Source organism: Eupeodes corollae, chromosome 3, assembly GCF_945859685.1.
Source record: "Eupeodes corollae chromosome 3, idEupCoro1.1, whole genome shotgun sequence".
NCBI classification, from domain to species: Eukaryota; Metazoa; Arthropoda; class Insecta; order Diptera; family Syrphidae; genus Eupeodes; species Eupeodes corollae.
Genome location: NC_079149.1, coordinates 115,805,837 through 115,825,055, shown reverse-complemented (window position 1 = coordinate 115,825,055; position 19,219 = coordinate 115,805,837). Strand labels below are relative to the sequence as shown.

The 19,219-nt window shown below is 30.2% G+C and overlaps 3 protein-coding genes across 7 annotated transcripts; 2 read left to right on the top strand and 1 right to left on the bottom strand.

The window, feature by feature from the left end:
* Positions 1–703: 703 nt before the first annotated feature.
* Positions 704–6,762, bottom strand: LOC129952247 (uncharacterized). Of its 4 annotated transcripts, none has more exons than XM_056064748.1 (4): positions 6,632–6,762; positions 1,704–1,808; positions 1,508–1,633; positions 704–1,439 (listed from the first exon to the last, which is right to left on the bottom strand). In XM_056064748.1, exons 1-4 carry the CDS (start codon positions 6,649–6,651, stop codon positions 878–880), a joined length of 813 nt encoding a protein of 270 aa, XP_055920723.1. In that variant the 5' UTR covers positions 6,652–6,762; the 3' UTR covers positions 704–877. The 4 variants fall into 4 exon arrangements, with proteins under 4 accessions (XP_055920723.1, XP_055920722.1, XP_055920721.1 ...); XM_056064747.1 differs by having other exon boundaries at positions 6,620–6,753; XM_056064746.1 differs by lacking the exon at positions 6,632–6,762 and adding an exon at positions 2,198–2,805 and having other exon boundaries at positions 1,704–1,805.
* Positions 5,981–10,662, top strand: LOC129952246 (uncharacterized). 2 transcript variants are annotated; one of them, XM_056064744.1, is made up of 7 exons: positions 5,981–6,425; positions 8,346–8,579; positions 8,637–9,217; positions 9,280–9,433; positions 9,601–9,782; positions 9,847–10,009; positions 10,167–10,662. In XM_056064744.1, exons 2-7 carry the CDS (start codon positions 8,396–8,398, stop codon positions 10,634–10,636), a joined length of 1,734 nt encoding a protein of 577 aa, XP_055920719.1. In that variant the 5' UTR covers positions 5,981–6,425; positions 8,346–8,395; the 3' UTR covers positions 10,637–10,662. The 2 variants fall into 2 exon arrangements, with proteins under 2 accessions (XP_055920719.1, XP_055920718.1); XM_056064743.1 differs by having other exon boundaries at positions 5,981–6,455.
* Positions 10,663–13,998: 3,336 nt separating this feature from the next.
* Positions 13,999–17,288, top strand: LOC129951039 (uncharacterized). The gene is made up of 4 exons (XM_056063032.1): positions 13,999–14,647; positions 16,101–16,247; positions 16,318–16,576; positions 16,635–17,288. Exons 1-4 carry the CDS (start codon positions 14,177–14,179, stop codon positions 17,084–17,086), a joined length of 1,329 nt encoding a protein of 442 aa, XP_055919007.1. The 5' UTR covers positions 13,999–14,176; the 3' UTR covers positions 17,087–17,288.
* The last annotated feature ends 1,931 nt before the right edge of the window (positions 17,289–19,219 follow it).

The following is a 19,219-nucleotide window of genomic DNA, read 5'->3' as shown; positions in this document are numbered from 1 at the left end:
AGTGTTCTCTAAAAATCATTATTTGCAGGAGTTTTAAGGCAAAAACCTTCCCTACCTTTTAATCAGGGTCAAGTCCAGTTAAAACATCTGTGACAGAGCTAATGTACAATCTAACAAGGTAAATGAGTTGCTTTGAGCGTTTATCAGAAAAGCTTTAGCGAAATGATTTGGAAGGCAATTGTGGTCTTGGACTTTCTTCATGGTGTCATGCTGTGGAATATGTTAACACATAGCTAAGGGTATACCGGGCTTAGATCAGTGAAAACACCAAAAAATAAAGTTTTTCCATTTAAGAAAATGTGAGTTTTGAACTCTGTTTTACCGACTACGCAAGAATTAATAATTACAATTCTATATATTAAATGAAGGTTTTAATCATAGTTTTCCTTCAAATGTAATCTCCAACTCAAAATATCTTTAAAATATTATAAAATTTTTCAGTTGTAAGATATAAATCAAATATCAAATCCCTGAGCAAGCTGCGTATTATAAAAACAAAAACAATAATTTGTAAAAAGCATTTATCTATGAAAATAAAATATCTATCTAATCTAAAAATTACAATTCTGAAGGAAGGATATTCTAGAAAATCATTTCTTTCGTGCTTAATAGTGTTTTCTTTCGTTGATGGTAAAAGTTATTTAAACCCTAAGTTAAATACTCTCCCAATATTTATAAAACAAGACTTATTCGAGATTTGATATATTTTATCGGTTCTATAAAGGTATACAAAAAATTTAAAATAAGCTGAATTGTCAGTTAAAACTCACAAAGTATAAACTAATAATTCTAAATTTAGTTTTTTAAGCTTCAAAAATTATGTTTCCCTAGAAAATTGATTTCTTTAGTGAGTTGTTCCTTACAAAATGTTCTTCATTTATTCTTTTCTTTCCAAGAAGTAAAATTCAAGTTTTCGAAATATTGTCTCCGTAGCATAGATCTTAAAGCATTTCTTCCAGCTAGCCACTTTGAGTAGTGCGACTGCACCTACCTTTTCATCTTCAACTTTTGATGAATTGTTTTCTGGATTTGCAATTTCGAAACGATTAGCAAGTTCTGGTGTCGGGCTCACTGGGGTATTATGAAAAACATACAAATCATCATCCAAGATTTCATTTTGTTCTACGTTCTTTGTAAAATCTACTTCTCTTCCTGATCCCATTTTTCGATCACTTCCAGCAATTCCATTACCTTCGATTTGTTGATTAATTGGTGTTTGGAAAGCTTCAATAATATCATTGATCATAAGAATCGGATATTCGTACATTGGTCGGTGAGCGTAGGTTTCATGGAGATAGCTTCCAACGCACTTCGTTAATACAACTTCTGGGACGTAATAATTGTAAGTTTCAAATACTTTTCCAACTAATAAACGTAGATTTCGAAAAAATTCCCCAACAGTCTTGACAGCTTCCTGAGCGTAATCGGTTGCTCGAGAACTATAAAGTCAAAAAACAAAAATTAGGTTTGGGTTCATTTATTTATTTATTAATAATGTTACGCTTACAGTTGTTGATATTCTTGAACATCTTTGTTCGATAAAACTGCAACAATAGACTTTGATATTTCACGAACTCCCAGAAGGAAGTGCCTGAAGCCAGTTTGTAAATTGAAACTTAGTTGGTTTTGATCTCTGTAAAAGAAAAAGTATTCCAAGTTTTGAGAAGGTTAATTTTTGGATTAAAATGTAAAGAAACACTTACGCATCCCTTTTCTCAGGTGGCAACATTTGCTCTACCAATTCGCAAAAGATACCGAGTCGTCCGAAAAACCATCGAATGTCTTCGAAAACATCTATAATTGCACTTCTGAAATGAATACATTTAAAGTACAGAGAATGTATATTTTTGCCCTTAAGATAAATTAATATTATTATTATTTTATTTGCTCTGAATTTCAAAAACAAAAATACAAAGTTGATCACATTGTTCCATATTCCTTTTTAAATGTTTGGAATGTTATCAATTGATACATAAAGAAGACATATCTCAAGACTCTAGTAATTGTTAGTTAGTTTTAGAAAGTCTCCAAAAAGTGTAGGTCTTCGACTTCATTATTTTTTAAGATCAAATAGTAAGTAACACATTTTTATTTACTTAATATCGAAATAGTTCTTAACAAGTTCTTAAAAAAATTTAAACACTGAGCATTTTGAAATTATTACGAAATTATGTATTCTAAAAAGAATAAGACTTACGATGTCTTAGCTAATGCAGTAGTTTCCATTGTATCGTTTCCATTAGCAGGCAAAGTAGCTGCATTGCACAAATTAATATTTAAAATTAATACAACACATAAAATTGGGAATGCAGAAAGTTTTGAAATATGCATTTTTACTCAGATATTAAAAAAAAATGCGAAATGAAAGCCAAATAAAAGTAAGTTATTCTTCCACTGTCTAAAATATACTGAAAATCGTGGAGAATTTTTCCGCAGTTTCAAAGTTACATCAGGTAGAAAAATCTGCATATTTCTGAAGTGCAAGAGGTATTAAGAAGGCTCAGTTGCAACAGGTTATTAGTTGTTTTCGAAGAACATACTTTTAAGTTCGGTTTATCAATTTACATTTTGTAATACCTACAGGTAGAAAATTTGTATAGACTATTTATATTATAAAAGATTTATTGACGGTCTGAATTTTATTTTAGCGAGTGAGGAAAACATTTTAAATAATAAAGAGGGTATGTTTTTTGAATTCATTGAAAGTGTTTCACAATAATACAACTAAACTGGAAAATCCATAGAAGATACGACACAATCTGATGCCTACCTGGGTTCCTTAGATTGTTTTCATGACGCATTAAACAAAAAAAAAAAAACATTTTTGCAAGACCATGTCTTTTTTTCTTCTGGAATTCCGATTTAATACCATTTTCAGTTTAATCTGCGTGGATTGCATTTGTACTCTTCAAAAATATAGGTTTTCATTTTAATTTTATCTTGGGTAAGTTTTTTTTTCCGCAGTACTGAAAATTTGTCTAGGTCAAGAAATGGAACTTTGCTACTTCTACACGTTAGTTTTCGTTTTTAGTTTATTTAATTCAGGATTGTATCCTGTCATGGACTTCCTAGTTTTTTGTCTATGACGATAGTTCCACGTTCCTGGAGGCTCTTAGATGAAACGTTAAAGCCCACATACTGAAAAATATGTGAATAATCGTCATTTTGAGTAGATATGACAAGCCCCTTGAGTCGGTCGTGTCTATCGGAAAACAGTCGCACAAGGAATGGCAGACTAAGTGAATCATTGCTTCTGTTGGCAGTTTTTCCTTAATTGCTAATAATTTCGGAACTTTAGGTTATGTTTTTTGCGCACTACAAATACATAATTTTGTCAACTCCAGGATTTGACAATCCGAGATCACTACGAAATATCCAAATGATTGGCCAGATTGTCTTTTTATAGATTGTATCATGTAATTTTTTTTTTTTTTGTGGTACCCGTGGCATGATGGTTAGTGCGTTGGACTGTCATGCTAGAGGTCTTGGGTTCGATCCCTGCCTATGCCATCTAAAGTCTTTTCGCGGGTACTGCCTCTTGCGAGGAATTGACAAATTCTCCAAGAGTAACTATTGTCATGAAAAAGTGCTTTCTCAAAATTAGCCGTTCGGAGTCGGCATATAAACTGTAGGTCCCCTCCATTCCTGACAACATTACTCGCACACAGGAATGGTTGAGAGTTGTAAGTCACTAGGCCTTGGTTCTCAAAGGACTGTCGCGCCACCCAATTTATTTTTTTTATTTATCATGTAATTTTGTATTGATTTGTATAATTCGCCCAACCACCCGAACTTGCTTAACGGACCATTTGGAGTATGTGGGTTACAATTTTTACTATGAAGGAAACCTACAAGTATGGCTCCCATCAATTCCAAACACTTTAAACTTAGACTCGTTACTCCAAATTGCAAAATAACGGGCTTTTGTCAAGAAGATTTGGTCTTGAAACCTCTGGTTTAAGTCTAGCAAAGTGCCATTCAGGTTTTTACTTAAAAATAGTTTTAAAGTTATTGATAAAATTTACAGTTGATCTTTCTGTCACAAGGAATGTAGCTTTATTTTTAACCTTTGTGAAATCACAGATAAGAAACTATACAGTTTCTTATCTATGGTTAAATGGTTCTTGTATTTCTACACGAGAAACAAATATATGTAATGGTAGTTTGTAACATCCCAATGAAAACCGACGAAGAAAATAGTTAAATAAGCTGAAATCAATGGAATTACTTAATTATTTTTGTCTATTTGCACGAAGATCGTATTATTAATAACTCCTAGCAATTTCATAAGAAATTAACATTCTAAACCTTCTATACCGGAAACATTTTTGTACACCTCTGTTAGTTAATACAAATAATGGAAAAATTGAAAAAGTAACAAATTTACAAATTTTAGGACTTATATTTAATAGTAAATACAATTGTTGGAATCATTGTTTAGATATCAAGAAATCTCTAGCTGCAAGATCTTATATTATTAAGTATTTATAATAAATATAATAACATAATAAATATAATAAAATATTATAATAAATATAATAATATTTATTATAATATAACCTAACAACTTATATTAAGTAAAATAGATTATGGTAATTTTATTTATGGCCAAGCTCCGAGAACCACACTCGGGATAATAAAACCAAATCTACCACCAAGCAGCAAGATGTAGCATTGGCGCCTTCTGTACTTCCCCCATCAAAAACATCCTGGATGAGGCCGGCCACCCTACTTTTGAAAAGCAAAGAGAAAAAATTGCATATAAACTACGTACCTACATAATGTATATGCTGAACTGATATTTTCGTCGAACTCCATAATCGACGAAGAAGTCAGCCTAACACTGAATTGGAAAATGAATTATAACACACCTTCAGCCATCTACTCCATCCTGTAGTATGGTAACTCTGAATTTAATAATCAAGAATTGTTAAAAACGAAAATTCTATCCTTCTGGAATCTCTTTGGCTCATCGACTCCAATTCCTGCATAATAAACCTCGCGTCTCAACGGAAACCCCATGCAAGCATTAAGATATGTTGCAAGATTTTCCTGAGTATTTTATGTGAACTCAAGTTCAAAAACTGGAAACCCGCTTTAACGGACGGATCCAAATCCTCAGAGACTACAACTTTTGCAATTACAAATAAAGATGGTTAGCACAGTACCTTTTGGATTACTTCCAGAAACAGCATCCATCTTAACTTCAGAAGTCTTTACAATTTTTACTACCATTCAAGAGTCTATAAGAGAAGGAAATAATCATGTTTTCTGTCTAACAACACCACCACTAAAATCCGCTCCTTATTTGTAAATTAAAACCAACTCATAAAGCTGGACATGTTGGCATCCGTGGCAATAAGCTCGCAGATAAAGCTGCCAGGCTTGCAATCAAGTCACCAACTTGCCTGTATAACATTTATACCAAGAATGACCTTGTGAAGAACCTCACATGAAAACTGATCAGCTCCCAAGACAACGAATGAAGAATATACCATCACCACTATGTAAGAGTAAATCCAACAAAATCAAACCCTTTATATACCACAAAAAGTGTAAAATCAAAAATAATAAACTTCATATGACTCCGACTTGGTCATACCTCTGCCACCCACCTCCACCTCCTCAAAGAAAGAACCTTCTACTATTTGTCCTACCTGCAATACTACATCTGACCTCCAACAATTGCTAAATCTTGTTTAATAAATATAAAATAACAATAGTTTTTGAAGAAAATAAATAAAAAATGCAGCACAATAAAAATGTAAAAAAAATGTTGTTCGTTATGTGGATTTAATTATTTGACCACATTTGTACTGTACATCAGAATAAAATACAAAAATTATTAATTTTTAAACAGGTTTAGTTTTATTAATAATTTCAACATTTCCCTCTCCCGTCCATTACCCTTAGCATAAAATAATAAAAAAGACGATTAGGTATACATTCCGTCAAAAAAAGTAATTAAGGTCATTTACTCAAAATTCATGTCGTACATTTATTGTGCAATAAAAATACACATTTCTATCTTAAAAACAACAAATAGGGTAAGTTGTAAACTTTTACTACTTAACGTGTGTAGTAAATCTATACCATTTATTCAAAACTCACTACAGTCAAAAGCTGCGTCATATACATATACGGAAATGTTAAAAAAATGTGTATGCATGTATTATGGTAATAAATGATGAATGGCAATTCATTAAATCAAAGAACTTTACATAGAGTTAGTAGGAAATCGATCTAATCTGAAAACAGATGTATTAAAGTAACTTTCTAATATTTTTACTTAAAAATGATACAAAACAATTCATTGAAACAATTGTGGTTGAGTAAAAAAGAAATATATTAAATAAAATAAGTTCGTGTAGTGAAAGTCATAAAATTACTGGCGAAAAATAAATAACTAGTTCCTTAACTTTGAGGTTTGTATTCTCAATATACCTAGGATGCAGGTTAGTGTATTTACTTTTATTAGTTCTGAAAAGCATTTATTTTATTAAATAAAAGCAAAAACGTTAAAAAATAAAGAATGCAGACATTTTTCTTCCAAAGTAATAAAATAAAATCATAAACTTTGTACATACACATAATGTATGTACATACAAGTTTTACGTACATACATACATACATATTTCTAATGTTATTCATACCAACTCAGTCCACACATGAGTGTTTAAAAAATATAAATGCATAATCATTAGAATCAAAATAAACATTACTAAGAGTTCATCAAAAGTGAAGAGTTCAAATCTTTAACAATACAAAATATAAACAATTTATTCATTTGTTTGTTTAGTTTCATTGAGATTGCTGCCACATCTGTCAAAATTGGAAAATATTTCCATTTCCAGTGTTGCAGTAGCTATCTTTGTCTAGCTTTGTTTACTTTTATATTTGTTTTGTGTAGTTTTCGTTAAGTTAAACCTGTTTGTTTTCATAATTTAAAAGTTTGTACTAAGGTATTAAGGACTCGCTTGCATTTGTTATAAGCGTTTATTACATAAAACAACTTTGGAAAAATGTGAACTTTGAAAGTTACTATTTCACACAAGAATGAAGATTATAGAAAAACTGTTAACTCAGTGGAAACCAATCATTAAAATATGTTTGGCAGGTTTCTGTCATTGAAAATAGTTTCCTGATTGAAATCAACCGACAAAATTTGACTTTCAGAAATCTGTCATTAGGATTGTGTAAAATTTTAAAGCAAATCAGTGAAATGATTCGTTTCAGCTGTGCAGGAATTATTTCCGTCAGAAAATTAGAAAAATACATTTTTAGTGAGAAATAACTGTGCAATTTAATGATTTCACAATAATATCCTTTTAAATATCCTTTTAAAAATATTCCCGCTAGATTTCAATGATAGCTGGCATCGTAAGACTTCTTGTTAATTTGTATGATTTAAACGTTTTTTCCCAAAATACATTTTTTGAGTGATTTCCGAACGTTTAGTAAATCTTATAAAAAAACCTTCATGTATCCATTCAAAAATATGTCCGTATTGGTTTCAATGACGGCTTTAGCTGCCTTCTTATAGTTGCCGATTTAATAGCCTTGTAGTCAACATAAAGCAACTGCAACCAAATTTCCAAAAACTTTATATTCTGGCAACTAAGTTGCTTGTGGGCGCCAGGCTATTAAACAAGAAACAAATATTGTGTTTTCACAACTGTGAACACTCGTTCTAGGGTAGTTTGTCAAATATCATGTGTTCATAGCCCGCGAAATTTGAAAATTGACCCTATTTTTGAACACATCTCATTCTCATACAACAATAGATTTACGAATTGCGAGAATATAAATTAAATATTTTGCTTTATGAATGTTCATAGGACTTTATTAAGCTACTGATTTTGAAATCAAAACTCCTTTAAAAAAATTATATTTTCAGCTACAACTACATATGTTTTAGAAATTGAGTAATATATCAGTCTAAAAAGACGATACTTTTGTCCACTATTTTCGATTTCTTTCCAATTGAAGTTAAATGCATAGAACCAAGCTCATTATAATTTGGCTTAATTTTAGGGCATCTAGAGGGTGGTGTTGTATAATCTACATATGTATATAAATTGTGACATCCTAAACATAAGATACTTAATACCTTTCACATTTTAAAGTGAGTATACCCAACGAACCAAAATCCGGTCAATCAACTATTTTCCACCCAATTACTTTAGTCATAGTACTTCAAAACATAGTTTTGCTTTTATCTTCAAAACAAACTTTCTACCTTGCGTCGGTCTTCGATGCATGAGCTTAGGTTTATGGCGATGGTCTTTATTGGAAATTTTCTTTCAATTATATCTTAAGGTTACATTTATTTTTTTTTCTTTCAGAATAACTTATTTGAAATCCTATTCAAAAGAGTTTCCATCACAAAATAATAATGGAATGCCATAATTCAAACTTTTCACTTAAATCCGAAGAAGAAGACACCCGGCTTATTGACACCGACTCTGACTGTATGTTCTATGGATCTTTTGACCAACAAAATGATGAACAAAAAACTCAAGATTTATTTGATTTACTTAAAAGTTGGAATCAATTGGAACTATTTGATCACTTTTCAAGTAATATATGAAATAGTTTTTTTTTTTTTTAAATGTAACCATTATTTATTCTTTAAGATGAAAAAATTGACTTGGAAGTTTTATCCGTTATAAAACCACATCATTTCGAAAGACTTTTAGAATCATTTAATTTACGAACTCATATAATGTTTGAACATAATTTGGAACAATGGCGTGAGTCGATAGGATTACCTTTGCCCAGTTATCCAGAAACTTCATCCCGTTTGGGACCACATCGACTTCGTTCATATTCAAGATCCCTGCAGTACATTAAGCCTCAAAGCCAAACAAATTCACCAAATTATATCCGTCCAATTGAAGATACTGAACCTTCAACTAATAATGAACCTGCATCACATGTAGCACCTGTAGCGCCTGTATCACCTGTGGTACCTGAAGCACCTTTAACCGAAGCACATGCGGGCAGAGTTAGTCTGGATTCTATTTTAAAGACAAGCATAAAAGGAAGAATGCTACTTGAACTTTATAAAACAAATCAAAAATTCGAAGAAACTCAAAGAACTTTACTGATTCATTTAATAGCAGAATACTATACCGAAAAAGGAATACATTTAGAATTATCAGCGACGCATAAAATTGAAAAAGAAATTATTGCAACTTTTCCAACGGAACAATTGGTATGGGATTTGGAAGAGAAGTTTAATTTTTTATTTTAAATTTAAATTTTTGAATATTACAGGAGTATTATAGAACATCAAAACGTGGAAGAATATACAATAAATTCTGTAATCACAAATATTCATTGATAAAAGTGGCACGTTGTTCAATACCAAAAAGCAATTCAAAGACTGCAACTAATGCAAATGCTGAGCCTGAAGCAAACTTGAATATCGGTAAGATGGGTTTTAAAAAACATTCAATAGTTAGCCATTCTTTAAAAGTTTGAAAAAAGATACGCAGAACTGTTAGGCCTACCATTTTATATTTATTATGGTTTAATAGAAATATTAAATACCTTCGGTTTCCTCTTCATTTTGTAACGTTTTGTTCATATTTTTAGTTCCAGAGGAAGATGCAGAAAAATACATCTTATTACTAAAAAATGGCAAATTATCAGACGAACAATTTGAAACCGCTTGGAAAAGTTGCGCCAAATTCCGCATTAATGAAATTCGAAAGTATCCTCTACTTCTTGTATTATCAAAATGGCCTCAATATAAATTACCGCATGGCTACAAATACGTAAGTAAAAAATAAATCGATATAATTACATAAGAAAATAATAATTTATTATGTTTTTGAATAGATTGCATTAGATTTTAAATATCTGGAACCTAAATGGAATTCCCTTGTCAACAATTGGGATGCAATGTCTGAAAAATTATTTACTTTCCTAACCACTGGCCAAACGATTAAGACTAATGAAATTAAATCTGTTTTGAGTAATATTTCAACTATTAATTCAAAAGGTAGGCAGTGTTAATAATTCTTTAAATGGCTTGAAACTGAAAACTTGAAATATAACTACAATGAAATGGCTTGTATTAAGTTACTTTCCATAACAAAGCTATGAATTTTGAAATAACATTCAACATAATTATGATTTTTTTCTGTTTCTTTTTTCAGATGGTCGAGATGCTGCTCTGATGTGGTGTTTGCATGGCTACTTAAAACCTACAAATATAATTGTATCTAAGATCAATGACAAAGGAAAAAAGACTCTATCAAAAATTTCAATCAAAGATTCCCAAGATTCATTTGTTTATGTTGGTGAATCAATGCATGATATTGAAAAGCATAGACTAAGCTTAAAAAAGCAATTTGAAAAGATAGATCCTTTCATAGCTGTTTTGGGAACTGATATTATGAATTTTAGGAAAATATATGTTTGTATCGATGATATTAAGTATTCAATTGATAGTTTTAAAAATGCTGTAGATTTATGTTATAAGATTATTGTTTTATTTAAACTAGAATATCCAACTGCATGCAAAGGTATTTGGAGTTTTTTTCATAATATGTTTTTCGAAATTAAACCAAAAACAAATATTCCAAGAGTTCATATATTGATAAATGAGTTAAGGGAAATGAAATAAATGTTTCTTATAAATTATATAATTTACTTTTTTACTTTCAAAAATATGGGTACATGATTAAAAGGAAGTGAAAAGACCTCTTACGTACCGTACGTTATCCATTTTTGGACATATTTTAGAGAACTTCGAATTTATTCATACAATTAACTTGGAATTGGTACTTAAAAAAAAAATTACATATTTAGAATAAATTATTTCATCGGAATTGCATTTGGTAAGTCAAGATTTTAATTTGATTAATTTAATTCATTCAAATATTTGTTTTATTGAAATAATTATTAACTATTCTTTGGTTAAACTGAATAAGTTTAAGATAAGTTCCATCACAAGCTTAAAGATGACAAAAACTGAGTAATGGAATTTTTTTTAACAGGTCTATTCTGAGGAGATAAGTTGACATAAGGAGTTAGTCACCAAGCTTCTGCACTTTTGCAAATTAATATACAAATAGTTTAAACAAATATGATTTTGTTTATTTGATCGCTTGGTAAACAGATTTTTTGAAGTTTTCAGTTTGGAATTTGCATCAAGTGTCACCTTGAAAATACAAATTATATTTTCAAAAAAACATTGGAATCGCGTGCAATTTATTCAGTTCTCTAATGCATGTAGATTGTAGAGTCGGGTGCATGTATTATGATGTACGAGTAGTTTGAAACATCTTAAGTAAATAGACTTCGATAAACGAATGCAAAATTATATCAATTAAAATATAACATAATATAATATGAACAAGATGAATTTTTTAGTAATCAATAAATAAATACAGTGTTGATGAAATTACTTTAAATTCAAGTCGTCAAGAATTATTAAAGAAAAATCGTTAGAGGTAGAAACTTCCTCTGTATTTCTTACGAGAAATACATACCAAACTATAACAGTTCAAATTTTAAATTTAAAGTGAAAAATTAAATAAAGGATTATTTTTTTTAAAACATTAACTTTTTGTCAACATAACAAATTTTTATTCAAATTTTAGAAATTAATTAAGGAAAGAAAATATTCCATTTTTTTTTTAATGGGTTTTTCATTGGTAAAATAAATCAATTTTTTTTGTTAAAGTTTATTAAAACGTCCTCCCCTTTTCAATTTTTAAAAATAAGTTTATTTATACTCGTTTGTTTAAGATTTGAAATTTGTATACTCTCCTTGCTCTAACACGAACATATTGTTTATGTGGATTAGTTTGACTGATGTGAATTTTGATTCTTGTGACTGTGAAAATACTCATAAGAAGCTGCTTTTTAAATAGCATTTTATTAAGCTTTCATAGTTTGACATTTAAACAAAATTATCGTTTATATTAGATTTAAAAACTAAACCTTTAAACCTAAATGGCTGCGTTCAATCTAAGACAGATAGGGTATCTGGATGAGATGTCAAAAAGTAATCCAAGAACTTCTGGGGTATGTAGGTATCTGACAGAACAGCTGATTCAACACATGGTTGAATTTCAAGATACTTGAAAATTGATTTCAGCTTTTTGTATTTGTTGGTAAACAAAAAGATACAAAATGTTAATTAAAATTTTATTTGGGGATGTTCTGTACATAATAGACGACATTTAGATGGTAATTATTATCTATTTTTTTAAACTTCAAAATTGACTTATTTTGTTCTCGTTTTGTAGATGAAAAAATATTTATTAAATTGTTAAACACCTAACCTATCAATTCATCATCGTCCGATGAATCAGTTGAATTATCCATTAAATGTTTTATCTTACAACAATTTTGACTTGGAAGCTTAAATGTTTCTCTACTTTTTGTGAACAGCTAAAAGTTGTTTTTATTTTTTGAAAGCTATCTCATTAAATCCATCCAACTCGTTCAACAAGGTATCTTAAAATCCACCTATCCAAGATACCCTATCCAACACGAGATCGAAGGCAGCCAATAAGGAAGTGTTTTGATTCTTTTGAGAAAAAAACAAAATAATGCAAATCTGACACCTGGCGGAACAATAATTTTAGTAACATAACAAATAACACTTGGCCATAAAAGAAATATTTACTTATGGGTTTTCGGTGAGTAAATTCAGATTTCGTCAAAAATTGATTTTTTTGTGGTAAATGGAAAACGATCGGAATTGTTTTTCTTTCGTATTATATTGTATTCGTGTACTTATTAACGACTGCCTGAACATTTGTTTTATGATTGGTCAAAATCCATATCTGTAGGTTTGATGATAAGTCGAAAATGAATCAATTTATTTTGCCCTTTGGAAAGCAAAACAGGAGAAATTTGGGTTTTGACAGATATATATCAAAAATAAATTGATTTATTTTGCACACGGAATCTATATCATGGACTTTGTAATTTAATTTTGACATTTGTCTTTTCAACTTGTTATTTATTAAAATTAAACTTGCTAAATTGTAAAGACATAGACATATGTACATTGTTATATTCTACAATTTGCACATCTTGGTTAACCACATTGGAAGCATGTTTTAAACTCATATTTGAGAAAAAAGCAATGCAAATATTGTTAATAGCCACGTTTTTGAACTTTAAGGGATTGTTTACGTTGCCAGACATATTTTTTGGAGACAATTTCTTGGCTCAATGAATTTTTCGTTTTTCTGAGGAAATCAAAGAGAAGATTAAGGAAGTTAAATTATGGGCGGTTCCAATGTTTAATTCTGTTTATGCAGAACTTTCAAAAACGGTTTCAAACATTTCTTTTTTTGTTTGATTTATGTTTCGAGAGTTGTTATATGACATTAAAGTTTATTTTTATACAGAAGTCAATTAAATAAGGTGCAGTGAAATTCAAAATCATTAGTCAATTTTCATAATATTCAAACCTTAGCATTTAATTGAGTTGAGAATGTGTGATCAAAAATAATAACTACCAACATTTGAAAGCAATAAAATGTATACATACATAAATTGGAGCAGTTTAATGTTTATGTTTATAATTTTGTTTTGAAAAATCTTCAGCTTTTTGGTATTTCCTTTTTGACGCGTATTTTTGATAAACAAAAAAAATTACAATACTCAGTAACAAAGGAGATAGTATTTCCGTTGAAAGATTAAATATGTAATTTTACAATTTATTAAGAAAGTTCACAGAATAAGTTATGGGGTGATTGTCTGTATATCATGATTTATCAACATTTCTTGTGCAAACTTAGTTATATAGCCTCATAAATATATTTGAATAATAACACTGCAAAATAATTCTTTTTCGTAATTTGATCATGTTTATGTATTTGTAGTTGAGTAATTTTTCCAAAGATTCACATCACTCTGAAAAATATTTTTGTTTTATCAAATTGAAGATATCTAAAGCTGATAAGAAATCCCTAAAGATACTTTGTCTCTGTGGAGATAGATTTATATTTTCCATGAAGTCTCATCCGCATCACATCGTTATCAGATTTTACCTATGCAAAATTTCAAAAGAGATAAAAAATTACTTTAGTCCCAGAAGTGTCAGTTCGTATCTAAAAGTCAAGGTGTTCGGCCGACAAAACGTTTAAAAGTGCAAGAAAGATTTTTTTTTAAAGTGAAAATATCTGCATTAGAATTGAATATGAAGAAAGTTCTAACTTTGTGTCTAGTCTCAATGTTATATTTAACATTGCCTCACTATAGCCAATGCCAACAACCACCTTATCAGGTTTCGATAATTTTGAAAATGCCAGGAAACTTCCAAAACCCCCATCTTTGTAATGGTGTTATAATTCATGAGAAACTAATTCTAACTACAGCAGATTGTATGCATTTTAAGTTTGGAATGACTGGACCATCGAACAAACTTGAAGCTTCAGCTATAAATGTGATAGCTGGAAGTAAGACTGCTCAACAGGATGTCATTCAAATGAATGTTTCTTCAATTGAATTGCCTACAAATTTCGAACCAACAACTCTTGAGAATGATTTGGCTTTGTTGACATTGAGCGAAGCTTTACCATTGGAAACACGATTTGACATTAGATGGATAATGATAGATGATAATACTCACGTCAATCGTTCGTGCTTAGTAAACTTCTATACGAGAAATGTAAGTCTAATTGAAGTTAGTACAGTAAAAATAGTAAATTAAGGTCTTTTAAAATCATTTGTTTTAAATAAATAAATTAAATAGATGAAAAATGTAAAGTATTGAAAAAAACAAACTAAACTTCAGTGACATAAGTTTACAAACAGATCCAAATCGTAATTTGGAATTGTGTTACGTAACTTACAAAAAAAAAACGAAAATGGAGCTAAAAGCATAAATCGACCTTCGAAATGGTAACGCCAATATTATGGCAATTAAAATATTTTATTGAGCAATTGCACGATTCTTATTTATTTGTATGGTGAATTGTCAAATGTGTAAAAGAGTTATCTTAATTGAATACATTTGAGGCGTGTACTTGTTTTGTTATAAACGTGACGTTGATGTATTTAAGATGTTTACTTTCACAATATTTTCTTCGAAAGTGAAGAGAGGGAGATTAGAGCAATATTTGTCATTTCGAAGATAACTTTGTCTGTTCACCCATCAGATTTGTATCCAATGCTTATTAAATTCATTTTAAACGTCATACAAAAATATGAACAACTGGTATTTTTAATCAAGAAGACGCACTTGCCTTGAGTTTTTTGATTAACTTTACAGTCAACTTCCTTAAAAAGTTACCATCAATGGAAGAGTATTTATTGACAGCTATTTAAAAAAACAGTATAGAACAGAACAAAAACTTGCCCTCATATTGTGTGAACATTTTCACCTGGAAAAACATAACAGGAAAATCTGTCTTGAAAGTATGAAAGATTTTGTTTGACTAACTTTCTAAAAAAGTTACTATCGTTAGAATTAAATTTTTTGAGAGCTGTCAAACAGAAATTTCCTTTTATGTCAACTGAACGAGCCCATTTAACTTGTAAAATATGACAGCACTCACACATACAAACTTTAAAGTCAAACTTGACACTATAAATAAATTAGGTGGTGCAACAGTCCGTATAGAACCAGGGCCTAGTGACTTACAACTCTCAACCATTCTTGTGTTTGAGTAATTGCAGAGATGAAGAACTTGACACAAGGAACAAGAAATTTAAGAAGCTGAGTGTAGTAAGCAATAGTGTAGCAAAATTTAAGTTGCTTCACCTTAACATTTTGTTGACAGTTAACCGATCAGAACACAATAGATTTGGAGGTTAGGCATGTTTCTAGTACCTAATTGGCCAGCTGTCAAAAAATTACATATAAATTAAGAACATTTTTTTGCTGGAAATTTAGTAAAGACAAACCACCTTTACTATTAAAGTCAAGTGAGTTCTTGAGGCAAGATATCATTTGATCATTCTATTTCAACTGAACTTTTTTTACTTTCAAGGCTTTATGTCAACCCCAAAATTCTAATTATAGTCCATGTTCCCTCATTTCAATGTAATACATATTACTTAACTTTGTTTTCAATGTGAAAAGTATGGAATTCTAAAACGATTTTTATTGTTTGTTTCAGCCAAACGATGCTATAACAGATTATTATCAAACTGAAGAACTGTATACCGTAAATAACGATGTATGCCGAAACTTCACAAAATATCCTGCCGCCCGGAAACGAGATATTTGCTCGTTTTATGTTCTTCCTCATCAATACGATTGCATAGTTAGTTGTCATAAAATCATACAAATTATTTATTTGAAATTAATGAACATATTTTTTTTTCTCTATATAGAAAGCAGATTCATATTTATCATTTAACAATGATCGTGGAACTGCCCTAGTTTGTAAAAACTTCCTTGTTGGACTTCTATCTTCAGTAGTTACTCGTCCCAATCCAGTGAATAATTGTTCAGACGTGGTGTTAAGGGCTATTTACTCAAATATCATTCCACATCTGAGATGGATTTATTCAGTAATGTCAAAAATGGAAACCCAATACATTTCCACACCTTACGATGCATCTGTGAAGCCACTTATGGCAATTCCAAACTGTGAGTTAAGTTTCTATTGTAACGTTTTTTTTTTATTCTTAGCCAAACAATTTTCTAGCTGCAGCCAATATCACGAACACATCTCAAACAGCTTCAAACTCTACAATATTGTCGAACACTACTGTTTCTGGTTTTCCCTTTACAAATCTAACAATACCAAGAAATACATCGATTCTAAATTCAACACAGCATAATTCAACATATCCAAACTCAACTATATTGAATTATGCAACTCCACATCCTTTGGCTTTCAACTCAACAAAATGGAATACAACTTCAATTGGTAATCCTTCAAGAAATCAAACAACAAAACCAGTGCTGTTCAATAATGGAGTTTCCACTGGACCAGTTCACAGTTATGGTACTTCAATAGATCCACATATCAAACATCCGACTCCGAAACCAGCTGTACAAAACATCTTTACAAATAGTGGAGTTCTAGCAAAACTTAGCGCCGGAAGTCTTCTGATACTACTGGCATACTTCAGATTGATAACCTTTTATCTTTAAGATAATATTGCGAATTAAATTTTTCTTATAAAGACTGTAAATATTTGTTTGTATTTCACATCATCAACGTATGCATGTGAAAATATCTTTAACGTAAGAAAATTTATTTACTAGAACTAAATGTATTTATACAATTTATCTTGATGTCCCTATATTATATATTATGTACTTAAATAATTAAATTTTATGATTTATTAATTTTTGTAAGGGTAGTGTTTGCTTTTTCACAATTTTTGTTTTTCTTCTTGATTTTATGATTCATAATAATTGAAACTTTAAGTTCAAAGATATTTTGTCAAGCATTTGAGGGAAATTTAAATGGGGTTGTTTTTATAAGTGGTTTAAATTTTCGAATCTTAAAAATGATTTAGTTGAGTTTTTTGTGAATTCTTTATACTATAGCAAAAAGACGATTATCATCATTTTTGAAAGCTATATACCAAAAATATTATCAAGAATGATAATACAAATGTTACCACTAAATACTTATTAGTAATACAGATTTTAAAAGAAACTTAAGTCTCGAAAAAAAGGTGCTAATACATTTTTGCATACTTAATGTATTCATCAAAAGTAATTCACGATTAAAATTAAGTGAAATCAATGTTAGGTTTCAACTTTTTTGTGATCCAAACTTTTCTACTGAAGGAAAGAAAATAAATTGAAATTCTTCACTATCGAAAAACACTTTTATATCAGTTTATGGGCATATTTTGTATTCCTTTTTTAGAAAAGTAGTACCATTCATCTTTCATTTAAAAAAAAATAAAAGTGCACACTCTGTCGAGGGATAATAACTTGCAACAAAATAAAAGTACGTATACGCCAGAGTATGCACTTTAATTTAAAACCATATACATACAAATCTTGATAGATACAATTTTTCGCATTAAAGCTATTAAATGAAATTTCATGTATGAGTTTAAAGCCGAGTGGTAGGTGGTGGCGATATACAGATTTTGAAACGTAAAATTTTTATTTCTTTTTTAAAAGGAAGGTACATTTTCTTAAACATTTGAAGTCCAACAAATCAAGAATCATGAGCGTACTAAACCTGTTAATTAAATTTGTATGGTTACATGTGAATTTCTTTGAAAAAATCACTTGTTTATTTAAGTTCCAAGAACTTTATTCTGATTTCTTTTTTTAATTATAACAGTAACTTTTAAGTACTTCTTTTAATAATTATTTTGATTTGCTTAGAAATTAATAATTCTACAAGAAACTAAACTAAACTCCGACTCTGACCAACTGGCTAAGCCTCATAGAATGATTTGTTATAATATTTTGCTCTTAAACAACAAACAAAAAAGTTGTAAGTGTGATTTAAGAAGATCTTAATGACTCATAAATATATTTTGAAGGTTAATAGAAATATTCAAATATTTGGTTGGCATATCTTATTTGTTTGTTGAAAGATCGTTACCCTTTACCAATTATAGAGGAGGTGCTGGAGCAATTATACAATGCGAAAGTTTTTTCTATTCTGGACTTGAAGAATGGGTTCTTGCACGTCGACATAGAAGAAAGCAGCAAGAAATACACGGCCTTTGTGACACCTGACGGCCATTTTGAATTTAATAAGGTCCCTTTTGGTTTGTGCAATTCTCCTGCTGTGTTCCAGAGGTATGTGAACGTCGTTCTTCAAGATCTGAAACGCCGAGGAGTAGTTTTGGCCTACATTGACGATTTGATTATCCCTGCCAGATCCAAAGAAGAAGGCATACAAAAATTAAAAGAAGTTTTGAAGGTATCTGAAGAAAATGGTCTTATAATTAACTGGGGTAAATGTGCCTTTCTCCAAACGGAAGTAAAATTCCTTGGCCATATTATCAGGAACGGCAGCATAAGACCATCGGAAGAGAACAAATTTGCTGTTAAGCATTTTCCTGTGCTGAAAAACATCAAGTCAGTCATGCAGTTTCTCGGGCTCACGGGATACTTCAGACAATTTATCCCAGGGTACGCTACAATCGCAAAGCCATTAACCGACCTAACAAAACAAGATGCCACGTTTATATGGGGACCCTCCGAAGAAAATGCCTACAAAAAATTGAAGGAGTTGCTTTGCCAAGAGCCGGTGTTAAAACTTTTCAATCCTGATTTACAAAGTCAGCTGCATACCGACGCCTC